We start from the raw sequence: 13,307 nt of genomic DNA on the forward strand, positions 1-13,307 counted from the left end.
AGGAAACAGTTCTTAAATAAACTTAACAGAACCTGTTATCTCTGAAGAAGACCATCTTCAAAACACTCTCCAAAGGCAAGTGTTATTTCCTTCAGAGACACTGCAATTACTCAAAATGTTTTTGGAGCTTCTATTTCAGAGACGGTTTATAAGACAAACCCCAAGTGAGACTAATTACTTGATCATACTTTAGTTTATAAGATGAACCCCACATCAGCCTAATTACTTGGTCATACTTTAGTTTTAACATCAAACAAAACTCATCAGCTTCATTATCCACATCATTCTCCCAATTCGGCTGTTTTTAGAAATAAAGCCCCCTTGAAAAGGACTTTGACCTTGAAGATAAGAGAATATGCTTTAAAAATATTTTAATCAATGATAGTTCTATTGTAATTGGCTTACAGTCTTAAACTGACTACTATAAAATGGATGATATATTCAGGGAGTAAATTCCCAGATGTGCAGTTTAAAAACACAATGAAAAAACAAACCATACTTTGCCAACCCATTTTGCACACTGGAGTTAAATATGCCATAGGTTCTTTAATTAAACTTGAGCTTTAATTATTCAGAATACTAATTTTTTTCTAGGAATAGAACTTTAACTGCAGTTTTTCAGTTTTTAGCCTCTACAAAGGGCAAAGATGAAGCTAAATCTGCAATTACTGTTTTCTGTCACCCAGGCTGGAGTGCAGTGGCACAATCTTGGCTCACTGTAAATTCCGCCTCCTGAGTAGCTGGGATTATGCAGGGGCGTGCCACTACACCTGGCTAATTTTTGTATTTTTAGCAGAGATGGAGTTTCGCCATGTTGGCCAGGCTGGTCTCAAACTTCTGACCTCAGGTGATCCATTCGCCTCAGCCTCCCAAAGTGCTGGGATTATAGGTGTGTGCCACCACACCTGGCCTGCAATTATGCTTATAAAAAGTACTTTTTTTTTTGTTTTATTTTTTGAGACAAGGTCTCACTCTGCCACCTAGGCTGGAGTGCAGTGATATGAGCTTGACTCACTGAAGCCTCAACCACCCTGGCTCAAGCAATCTTCCCATCTCAGCCTCCTGAGTAGTTGGAGCTACAGATGCATGCCACCACATCCAGCTAATTGTGTGTGTGTGTGTGTGTGTGTGTGCGCATATATATATATATATATATATATATTTTTTTTTTTTTTTTGTAGAGATGGAGCTTTGCCATGTTACCCCAGACTGGTAAAGTACATTTTAAGAACTTAACTTAAAATGAAAATCACTTGGTTACACCACTCTTTAGAATTACTTCTTTGCTACTTTCCATCAAAAAACGGGAACTGATAAGCCACAAGGGAATAAGTCAAAGGTTTCAAGTCAATAATTACCTTGCTGCTACCAAGCAGAAAAACTACACTGATTTTGATTCAAAAGTGTAGAACTTCTGTCATTTTAAGTTCCTGCTGAAACCATGGGAGACTAAAGCATCCATGGGTTTCTGCTCCAAGCCTCCTGATACCTCACCTACCCAATACAACATAAAAACCAAAAGAATGGAGATATTACTTAAATCTAGGACTGAAGATTTAGGACTGCTCTATCCCTGTTTCCCTCTAAAATAACCAGATGGTTTAGAAAATGTAACACTAATTGTTCATCCTAGGTAGAAAACCTCAGAACCAATCTTTGACTAAATTTCACCTTGCCCACTAGGTTTTCAAGAATTTTGTCCACTTCTCAGCTGTAAAAATGAGAGATCTGTAGATCTGTGAAAAGAACAAGTCAGGGCTTTCAGTTTCCAGCAGCAGTACCCTAAAGATTCACAAGATGGAGCTGCTATGACAGGAAAGATCAACTGAAGAGCTCGCCAAGATTAGCTGTTTTGTTAAAACACCACCAGATGAATATGTTGCTTCAAGAAATATATAGCAAATAGAGCTGAAACAACTAATTCAAAGTTTAGAAACTATATTGAACACTTTAATAGCAGTAAATGACAAATATGTATAGACCCTCAAAACAGTATTACCTAATAACATAAATCTACATAATTAATGGGAAAGAAAAAAATAACAAGGAAGAAAACATCCTTCAGAAAACGGTAAGAGAATTCTGCTGAGAACAAAAGCCTGAAGGTCTGGTGCTTTTTAGAAATTAGCTGGGTGAGGCCGGGGGTGGTGGCTCACACCTGTAATCACAGCACCACTACTCAGGAGGCTGAGGCAGAAAATGAATGAACCGGAGGCCGGAGTTGCACGAATGAGATCATACACTGAATCACCTGGCCAAAAAAAAAAAAAAAAGAAATTAGCTGGGCGAAAAACAGCAAGGAGTACCTGCAAAAGTCAGAGTCAATTCATTGATTTTTTTCAACAAATATTTGTTGTGAACCACCAGGATGTGCCAGGCACTTTTCTAGGCTCTGAAGACTAGCAATGAACAAAATAAAAGTTCTTTTAACTCCCAAAGAGTTGGATTTCCAAATCAGGTACTTCCTGCTGGTAGCATTGGTGGTTCAGGGGTAGAATTCTCGCCTGCTAAATCAGGTACTTCCAGTTTGTAGGCCTCGGGCTACAGCTTGGGGTGAGTGACTCATCTGTAAAATCAATGTTTAGCACACTTTTTTTTTTAAATTATACTTTAAGTTTTACGGTACATATGTACAAAATGCAGGTTTGTTACATATGTATACATGTGCCATGTTGCATGTTGGTGTGCTGCACCCATTAACTCGTCATTTAACATTAGGTATATCTCCTAATGCTATCCCTTTCCCCTCCCCCCACCCCACAACAGGCCCCGGTGTGTGATGTTCCCCTTCCTGTGTCCATGAGTTCTCATTGTTCAATTCCCACCTATGAGTGAGAACATGCGGTGTTTGGTTTTTTGTCCTTGCGACAGTTTGCTGAGAATGATGGTTTCCAGCTTCATCCATGTCCCTACAAAGGACATGAACCCATCATTTTTTATGCATAGAATACTAGCACAGTTTCAAATGCATGTAGATGCTGTAGTAATACTTGTCTCAGCCAGGTATGGCGACTCACGCCTATAATCCTAGCACTTTGGGAGGCAGAGGCAGGAGGACTGCTTGAGGCCAAGAGTTCAAGACCAACCTGACCAACATAGCAAGACCCTGTCTCTTAAAAAATTTTTTTTTTAAAGAGAGAGAGAGAGAGACGGGGTCTCACTCTGTCATCCAGACTGGAGTACAGTGATGCAATCATAGCTCACTATAGCCTCCAACTCCTGGTCTCAAGCAATCCTCCTGCCTCAGCCTCCTAAGTAGCTGGGCCTACAGGTGTGCACCACCACACCTGGCTAATTGTTTTTTAATTATGTTTTTGGAGATGAAGTCACACTATGTTGGGCAGGCTGGTCTCTAATTCCTAGCCTCAAGCGATCCTCCTGCCTATGCATCCCTAGTAGCTGGGATTACAGGTGCAAGCCATCCTGCCCAGCTCTGTACTTATAAGGAGGGTGTGTCCCACATACTTTAGCAGGAATTACTACTAAAGAACAACCTTCTTCTAGACATCTGGCTACAATTCAGAGTTGCCACTAGGTGAACAACAGTGATATTTAGGATTTTTCAGGGCAACTGATATGAGAAATTCAATGAATTTTATAGCAACTCCGTTGCTATAAAAACTATTACTGTTTTTATGCCTTCTAATGATTCCAATATTCACGCACTTAAAAAATACTGATTTTAAGAAATTTAGTACTACCCAGTTACAAATTCATTCCTTCTTCTTTAATCCCAACTGGTTTCAACTGTTACTTAGCTGGATCTTGGATTTACTATCTTGTTACTCCCATTGTTAGGACTTCCCAGAACTCCATCCTCCAATCCTACCATGCTTTGGAGTCTCAGTCATTGCTCTGGCATCAGAGCTCTCAGCTCTGTGTTAACAGTTTCAGAAAAGAAGGAAGTTAAGTCTTCCTAGAGGGATGATTTTGATAAACTCAATAATTACCTTGCTGATAAGCCAGTGGGGGATATGGGAAAAGGCAAACTATAACTTTAGCTCTTGTTCCCAAAGTCAGAAATATAACTGTCTATTTCAGGCCAGGTATGGTGGCTCGTGCCTGTAAACCTAGCACTTTGGGAGGCTGAGACAAGAGGACTGCTTGAGGCCAGGAGTTTAAGACCAGCCTGAGCGACATAGACAGACCCTGTCTCTACAAAAAGAAAAAGAAAAAAAAGTCTATTTCCCTTCCCAGATTTATAATCATTTTATCAAGTAGTCAAGATGTTACAACAAAATGTTAAAGATGTCCAGATTCTAAGGAAATTGGAAACTCAACAAGTCTACATTATATCACTCCATTAATCAAAAAGATGTAAAATAAAGATGTTTCAGGAATAGAAGAAATATCTCCTATATCTTGGTTAGGTTTGTAACTTCACTAATTAAACAGGAATATTAATTACAGTAGTATGGTGAGGGCCAGTCTCATCTCCAAACTGGTTAGGGTCTTGTGGACCAAGTCAGTAGTCTGACAAGTCGTTTACTAATGAATAGGCTATGGCCATTTGGTAGGCTGTTACTACTAATGCAGTTAAGTACATATATAGGGAACATGCTCTTAATTTAATTGCATCTCATCTTTAAATCTTAGCAGTTAAGTTCAATGTGTCTTTATTGAGACTTATTTCTTATTTATTTATTTTATTTTATTTTCTGAGACACAGTTTTGCTCTTGTTACCCAGGCTGGAGCACAATGGTGCAATCTCAGCTCACCGCAACCTCCGTCTCCCGGGTTCAAGCGATTCTCCTGCCTCAGCCTCCCGAGTAGCTGGGATTACAGGCATGCACCACCAAGCCCAGCTGATTTTTCTATTTTTGGTAGAGACGGGGTTTCTCCATGTTGGTCAAGCTGGTCTCGAACTCCCGGCCTCAGGTGATCCGCCCACCTCGGCCTCCCAAAGTGTTGGGATTACAGGCATGAACCACCACGCCTGGCATTGAGATTTATTTCTAACCCTGGATTTGGTAAATTCGATGAACTATACTACAGAATTACACCAAGTGGCTGACATTAGCATTTTCAAGTTGACTTATTGTGTGTTTCTCTAGACAACTTCAGAAATCTAGTAAATACCAGGCTTAGAAAGAAACACAAAAATCACCCTCTGGTCCCACCACTCTTATTTATTTATTTATTTATTTATTTACAGACAGAGTCTCACCTGTCACCCAGGCTGAAGTGCAGCGGCACGATCTCAGCTCACTGCAACCTCCGTCTCCAGGGATCAAGTGATCCTCCTACCTCTGCCTCCTGGACCACAGGCACCTGCCACCACACCCAGCTAATTTTTTTTTTTTTTCTATTTTTTGGTAAAGACAGGGTTTCACCATGCTGCTGAGGCTGGTCATGAACTCCTGAGTTCAAGCAATTCATCCACCTAGGCCCCCCAGAGTGCTAGAATTACGGGCATAAGCCACGGCACCCAGCCCACCCCCCATTTTTTAATCTTTATTGTTTTGCAATAAAATTTGGAGAAAAAACAGTAGAGGTAGAGAGAATTTTCTTCTAAATTTATCTAGAGAATAAACATAAAGCAAGAAGCTAATCCAAACCAAGCTTTAACTTTTTTTTGTTTTTGGAACTTCTAGACTAGTTTTGGAGTATAAAATCCCTATCAGAAGAGCTCATGCAGTTAAAAGAAAATGTTCCATCCCCATAAAGATGCTTTCAAAAAGGTATACCAGATTTCATCATTTCCAAGAATACTTTATCTTATTCACTGCTCACCAAATGACAATGGCTCTTAACTCTAAGTTTTGGCTGTAAAGTTGGTTATATGATTCTAGAAGGATATACTCTAAGTTGTTAAAAGTATATGGATACCTGAAGTATTTCATCGACAGTGACAGAAGTCTATTTGAGAAGCTATCAGAAAGAAATACGATGACCGAAGTTCACATTGTTGTGCCCCTTATTCACTTAGAATTGTGACTTAGCAAAGAAAGACATGACTTACACCAACCCAAAAAACATTTGTTCAACAAATTGTGTGAAGATTCCAAGGGAGATCATTAACTTATTAAAGAAATTAAAACACATACACACAAAACTTTTAGTAATACTCATTTGTTTTCCAGTTACATAGATTTTCTACTCATTGCAGCTCAAACAAATGCCTGTATTTGCTAGTACACACTACCGTAAGTACCTATGTAGAGCAATAACTTAATTTGTCATGTCATAATTAAGAATAAGCTGCTGGCCGGGTGTGGGAGCACACGCCTGTAATCCCAGCACTTTGGGAGCTGAGGTGGGTGGATTGTTTGAGCTCAGGAGTTCGAGACCAGCGAAAGCCTGTCTCTACCAATACAAAAAAATTAGCCAGGTATAGTGGTGTGCACCTGTAGTCCCAGCTACTCAGGGGGCTGAGGTGGGAGGATTGCTCGAGCCCAGGAGATGGAGCCTGCAGTGAGCCAAGATCACGGCACTGCATGGGTGACAGAGTGAGACCCCGTCTTAAAAAAAAAATAAAAAAGAAAGAAAAAGCTGCTATTTTTGCTATTTTTTTCAGATAAGCTTTATGATGATTAAATTTTGAAAACAGATATTCTAAGCATAATCTGTTTATTTTCCTGTCTTTATAAAATCAAGCAAAAGGGTCTGCATTTCCAGTTGTCAAACTTTTCTGTTTTGCAATGACTACTAATTTTGACTATGGAAGCTTTCCCAAGAAAAATGCATTTATGCCAAATTGCAGATAATATTCTGTTAAGTTTCTGAAGCATCAATCTGTTTGATTAGAGGCTTGACTTTCTTTCAGAAGGGAAAAAAAGAAACATATATTCCATATTTATATATGCTTCCATGCGCTCCCAACAATCACCTGAAAAAAACAGAACCCTACATTGTCAGAAGTAGAATTTAACATGAAAGTTTAAGATACGGAATAGAAAAATATCTGATTTCTAAAACTAAAAAATCAGGTCATGATATTTGAGCACTTTAAGATTTAGAGAAAGCTTTTATCTACCCAGTGTTTCATCCTGTTTATACCATGTTTTGGAAAGTTTCTGGTATCTCAGAAGTTTTATGTTAGAAGATACTCTGAGCTATAGGTGCTTTTATATTTGATCCTAAAATTGACCCAGAGCAAAGGACATCCCTACAATTTAAAAATATCCAGTGAGCCTTTACCTTCTCTACCCACTGGATTTGGAAATAATCAAAGCAGGGTACCCGAGTCACAAGATTTTCCAGAACTGGCTGGACTGATTACCTAATGGCATATGCCAAACTGAATATCCACATTAGAAGGTCCTGACATGGGTTGGGCACAGTGGCTCACACCTGCGACCCCAGCACTTTTGGAGGCTGAGGTGGGCAGATCGCTTGAACCCAGGAGGTTGAGACCAGCCTGGGCAACATAGCGAAACCCCGTCTCTACAAAAAAAATAGAAAAATTAGCTGGGTGTGGTGGTGTGTGCCTGTGGTCCCAGCTATTCAGGATGCTGGAGCAGGAGGATCACTTGTGTCTGGGAGGTTGAAGCCGCAGTAAGCCAAGATAATGCCACTACACTCCAGCCTGAGTGACAAAGTGAGACCCTATCTCAAAAAAAAAAAAAAAAAGGTCTGATATGGATATGAGCCCTTGGGCATTTTTCCTTAGTGGAGCTGACTGAGCTGTGTTAAAGGTACATGCTAACTTGATCATGACATTCCCTCATTATCATCCCTCGGACGACTCACCATATTAGGAATAAAGTCCAAGGCCAAGCCCATGAGAATGTGTTCATGTAAACTTAATCACAATCGATTTTTTTATAAAAAAGAAAGAAAATCACACTCTAATGAATCAAGTTAATCAGATTTTTTTTAAAAGGCTATAATCCAAAATGATGTCTACCACACCTTTATCTGTGTTTTAAACAAGTAACTTCCTTTAAAACAAAACAAAAGAATTCCTTCTGGCCTCTCAGGCAGGAAGCCTTCTGCCCAAGGTCCACTGAGGTCTGGACTACTGGTAAAATCCAGAGTCATAAGAGCTTGTGCTTTTGAGCTGGGACAGGGCGGGCCAAGGGCAGAGTCTTCCTTTGAGTAATCCACTTTATAGACACAACCAGTCCCTTATAAGACTTCAGTGTCCGAGAGTAATCTAAGTGAACACACTTAACAGGACACCAAAATGTAGCCTGTTTCCTATTTTGGAGTAACTTGAAGCAGCAATAAGAGTAGGTACCAAAACAGCTATGATCATTCTGGTCCTTGGTAGGAATACAGTCACTTAGAACACTGGGAAAACAGCTCTATGTCAAGAAAATGTTTTCCTTCCTGTGGCATACCTGTATGCCAGGGTATTATCAATAAACTTGGGGTCATCATTTTATACCTCTTCATTGCTCAAAATGGTCTGAGATGCTACAGTATGATATACATGTTATTATACAACAAGCAGATAATTCAAGCCAACCCAATGGGGCCAATTCAAGAGGGAAGGATTCTGCAGTTTATATCAACTCCCAGGAAATCAGATATAACAAATTTGAGTTTCTGAATAAATACCACTCTGACACTCTCACAGGAAAAACACATGCCAATTAGAAGTCCCTCCTGTATTTGTGGCACATAATTGGCCTGGGGCTGTTTGCTCCATTGCCTCTAATTGGAGTCTTACCCAGGAAGGCTCCTCGGAAGCAATGCAAAAATTGGAATTTCAGGCAGTACAGAACTACAGCAAACTGCCTGGTAGAAGTGCAATGAATTTGTCTATTTCTATCTAATAGTCAGGCCCAGAAAAACAGTAAGACAGCACACACAAGAACAAAATTACTATTATTCCAGACATGCACTGCAAAGTGATGTTCGTGTTGTGTATTGACATCCAGCTAAGGAAGGTCAATAACCTACGTAACTCTTACAACTCAAAAACCTTTGTACTCAATGTGAATCAAACTTCCTTACTGAAGGAAAAAAATTGAAAGGTAGAAAAAGAATAAGATATTTGTCTTTGTGTTAAGTTGCTAAATACAGTACAAACTGCTTCCATTGGAAAGGAAGCTAAAAAGAGATGTGTTTTTTAAAATGACTGTTTAAAGTTGTGTTCTTTGTAAAAAGATTAGACAATATAAAAAGACAAAAATGAAAATAAAACCAAGAGTCACTGGCAGTCCCACGAATCATAAATATTTTGATATATATTTTATTGTTATTTATTTTCCTGAGACAGGGTCTTGCTATGTTGCCCAGTCTGGTCTCAAACTCCTGGGCTCAAGTGATCCTCCCAGCACAGCCTCCCAAGTGGGATTACAATTGCCCCACACTCAGCTATTCTGGTGTATACAGTTGTAGACTTTTTTTTCCCCTAGAAAAGTAAAGATTTTTACAATTTGTGGTAAGCCTACCAATCTGTGTTAAAGTTAGGTTTCTTCTCACTGATGTATACAGGAACAGCTATTTCCTTTTAGATGTCTGTGTGCCTACCTTTATTAACTGTATCTTAACTGTGCAAATCTTAACTGTACTAGCCCATTACTAAATTTTCTATACTCATTGAATAATCTAGTTTACTTTTACTATTTCATAAAGATCCCACAGCCAAATTTCTGTGCTGGCTACCTGGTTTATTTTAGAACCAGTAATGAAGTGTTACGACTTCAGTTCCAAATACACATACAAAAAGGACAAATGTAATTTTTTCTTTTTTTTTTCCAAGACAGATTAAATACCTTTGCTTTTATTCCTCCTCTCCTTCCCCAAATTATATTTGCTTCTTTAACTAAATAATCTAGTTTTAAGACTAACTTCTTATTTAGTCAATGGACCTTTTTTTTTGAGACAAGGTCTCACTCTGTCACCCAGCTGGAGTACAGTAGTGCCGTCTCGGCTCACTGCAACCTCTGCCTCCCAGGCACAAGCGATCCTCTCACCTCAGCCTTCCAAGTAGCTGAGACTACAGACACATGCCACCATGCCCAGCTAATTTTTGTATTTTTTGTAGAGACAGGGTTTCACCATGTTGCCCAGGCTGTTGTTGAACTTCTGGCCTCAAGCCCTCCACCCGCCTCAGCCTCCCAAAGTGCTGGGATTACAGGCGTGAGCCACCACGCCCAGCCTAATCAACGGACCTTTAACTCACAGCACAACGAGGCATTTTAAGCACTTATTGAGAGACATATAAGAAAACTCATATGTAGAACTAGCTGATCTGAGTAAAGAGACTGTGTCCAAAAGACAAGGATGCCTTACCTTATCTGCATAAATTGGAATATCATGAAATGGAGATATATATTGTCCTTTCTCATTTTCTGCAAAATAAATTAGAAAAAGTTATTACTGTAATTAATTGTATTGCTAAATGCACACAGTACACATTTTTTTTTTTCTGAGATGGGGTCTCTTACTCTGTCACCCAGGATGGTGTGCAATGGTGTGATCTTGGCTCACTGCCACCTCTGTTTCCCTCTTGAAGGCTCAAGTGATCCTCCAGCCTCAGCCTCCTGAGTAGCCGGAACTACAGGCATGAGCCACTACGCCTGGCTAATTTTTGTATCTTTTGTAGGGAGGTGGTGTTGCCATGTTCCCCAGGCTGGTCTCCAACTCCTGAGCTCAAAGCAGTCTGCCCACCTTGGCCTCCCAAAGGGCTGGAATTACAGGGGTGAGCCACCGTACCCCGCACCAGACCAGTACACATTTTTAAACCAAGATATTATTCTTACACTAGAAAAACTGGTTGTATACTTCACTTCTGACTGTACTCCCAGGCTAGGCTGAGTTTACATCCTATGCACTCTGTAGGCATCTAATAAGTACTAATTTCTAAACTGAGAGCAGAGACTACTGAGGACACAAAAGGCGATTAAATTGTCTTGGATGATTAAATCGTTTTGGACTGATCTTACATCAGTTAAGTTTACAGAACCATTATGAAGTACTTGGGAGGAAGGGAGGGGACCACTTTACTCAATTATAAACAACGTTGCTAAAAGTCGTGTTCCGGGAAGACAGCCAGCCATCTTAGATTATGACTTTCTTTAAGGATAATCAAGTTGCAACAAACATCTTCACAAATAATTTCTATTATATTCTAGATATATATTACTAATATATTCTAGAGACCTAACTATAGCCAAAAAGTAATTTTAAAACTTCTTCAGTATTCTTTAGGAAACCTAAGGACTGTCCACATCGCATCCCTTCAAGTTTAAAAATCAAAGTGGAGGCCGGGCACGGTGGCTCACGCCTGTAATCCCAGCACTTCGGAAGACCAAAGCAGGTGGATCACTGGAGGTAAGGAATTCAAGACCAGGCTGGTCAACGTGGTGAAACCCCGTCTCTACTAAAAATACAAAAATTAGTCAGGCATGGTGGCAAGTGCCTGTAATCCCAGCTACTCGGGAGGGTGAGGCAGGAGAATCACTTGAACCTGGGAGGCTGAAGTTGCAGTGAGCCGAGATCATGCCACTGCACTCCAGCCTGGGCAACAGAGTGAGACTCTGTTTCAAAAAACCAACAATAAAACATAAAACTCCCTTTAGGGCCAATTGTGACTTTGCAGTCTGTCCAGCTCTTTATCGGTTTTAAAGAAATTGACAAATGTAATATTATAAAGCTTAAAAAAGTTTATTTCTATTAAGGAAGGATAAAGCACTTAAAATTTGATAGCTATATAGTGGGTTCTAATTATTAGTATTTCTTAAGTTCCAGAGAGTTCCACTTGATAAAAACAGTTACTTCAGCTGGTGCCAAATTCTAGGAGTAGCTTTGGTCTCCCATAACGGCCACCAAATATTAATCGCAAATAAATAACCTAAGTAAAAGCAGTGTGTTTGTTCTGCATATATAGCTTGAAGATCCACCCCTCACCTTCAAACCAGACAGTCACCTCTGTAAGCCTTTCCTACAGAGAAATTCTGGAGCCAACACTATTTCCAGAAAAACAGTCCCATGAATTATTAGTCAAAAGTTACTGCACCGCCCTTGCTGCTTAATTGCAAAATTAAATAAAATGGGGAGTAGGGAGTAGTTCTCACCCTTCCTGGATTTTACCTGATAGTTAACCTTCGGCTAGATGTGTAAGCTTTACAGTTCACTTTCCTTTTCCTCCCGCACCAGGCTACTTTTTGTTCCTTCAATGCCTATTCCCATTCGTCCCCTCTACTCCCCGCTTCTCTGTCCTTCATACACCAATTCAGAGTTCGAGGTACCTGCTCATTTCCTTCCAAATAAAACTGTAAAGAGGTTAAAATAGAAGCGCCTGTGGTGACACATTTACGAACGCCTCCGTTATCGCCCATAATCTACTCCTAGTAGCTGGGGGTGGGGGGAGTAAGAGGATAAAGAAAAACCCCAAGTAGCTTTCCTCCACCTACAAGGCCAAAAAAAGGTGGTGCCCTAAGTAAGGAGCGTGGAGGGCGCCAGCATGCAGCCTCCCGGTTTCCCCGTGCAGCCCTAGGTGCAGGACCCGGGGTAGGTACCCCCTAGACGCCGAATCCTGCAAAGGTAAAAACTTGGCACTTTCTCAGTCATGTTTCCAGATTGACGTCATCTGTCTGATTTGAGGGAAACAGCTTTCTGTTTCATAAGGTTTCCCAGCATCGGCGCTGAGGGGAAACAGGCGGCGGAGAGGCAGGAGCGCTACCGGGACCCCGGAGGACCGGTCCAGCGCCTTCACAGACGGCTCCCGATCCGGGCCTCAGTTTCCCCGTCTGTAAAACGAGGGGGTGGACTTGGCTCTGCTCAGCGCCGATAATCTGAGCTACGGCGGCGGAATTAAGGTCTTTAGGAAGTCACTGCCCCCCTCGGAGTCGCCGTTTCTCCAAACTCAGGAATCCTCTTACGGGGATTATGTTACTTCCAAGCACCTTTCTAGGGTGGGTCGGTGATTTCCTTTTCCCATCAGACCCTGTCAGAGCCAGACACCTGCAAAACTAGCTGGGCCCAGGTTCGGGTACCCCGGGGCGTGAGAAAGGGACCATCTCCGTTCGGCGGGGAGGGATGGCCGGAGGCGAACCCCGCCGCCCCGACCGGCGGCGGCAAGTATGCAATGTGAGGCCGGCCAGGCCCCACAACGCGCCCGAGGAGACGGGCCCGCGTCGGAGACTTGGGGCCGAGCGCGAGCCGCACCCTCCCGGGGAGGCAAGGCCCGGGAATGAATGGGCGGACGGGCGCTGAGAGGGCCGCGGGCCGCAGACACTCACTGAGGAAGACTCGGTACTCCAGGGAGAAGGGCGCGGCGCGCTCCTCGGTGCTGAAGCCGCTCATGGTGCCGGAGTCCTGCCGCTGCCGCTGCTACAGAGCCACCAGCCCGCACGCGGCGCCGACTGACAAGGACAGAGCCCCGCGCCTGCGCACTGCGAGCACTGGA

General features: G+C 41.7%; 1 protein-coding gene across 1 annotated transcript in view; it reads right to left on the reverse strand.

The window, feature by feature from the left end:
• PPA1 (inorganic pyrophosphatase 1) overlaps window positions 1–13,307 on the reverse strand; it is a 29,851-nt gene extending 16,544 nt beyond the window's left edge. Inside the window, exons 1-2 of the mRNA XM_032139170.2 lie at window positions 13,141–13,307; window positions 10,190–10,248 (exon numbers count right to left, since the gene is read on the reverse strand). Of these exons, the coding sequence (XP_031995061.1) occupies window positions 10,190–10,248; window positions 13,141–13,204 (123 nt within the window). The 5' untranslated portion in view covers window positions 13,205–13,307. The remainder of the gene's footprint in view (window positions 1–10,189; window positions 10,249–13,140) is intronic.

Source organism: Hylobates moloch, unplaced genomic scaffold (assembly GCF_009828535.3).
Source record: "Hylobates moloch isolate HMO894 unplaced genomic scaffold, HMol_V3 SCAFFOLD_3, whole genome shotgun sequence".
In the NCBI taxonomy this organism is placed as follows: Eukaryota; Metazoa; Chordata; class Mammalia; order Primates; family Hylobatidae; genus Hylobates; species Hylobates moloch.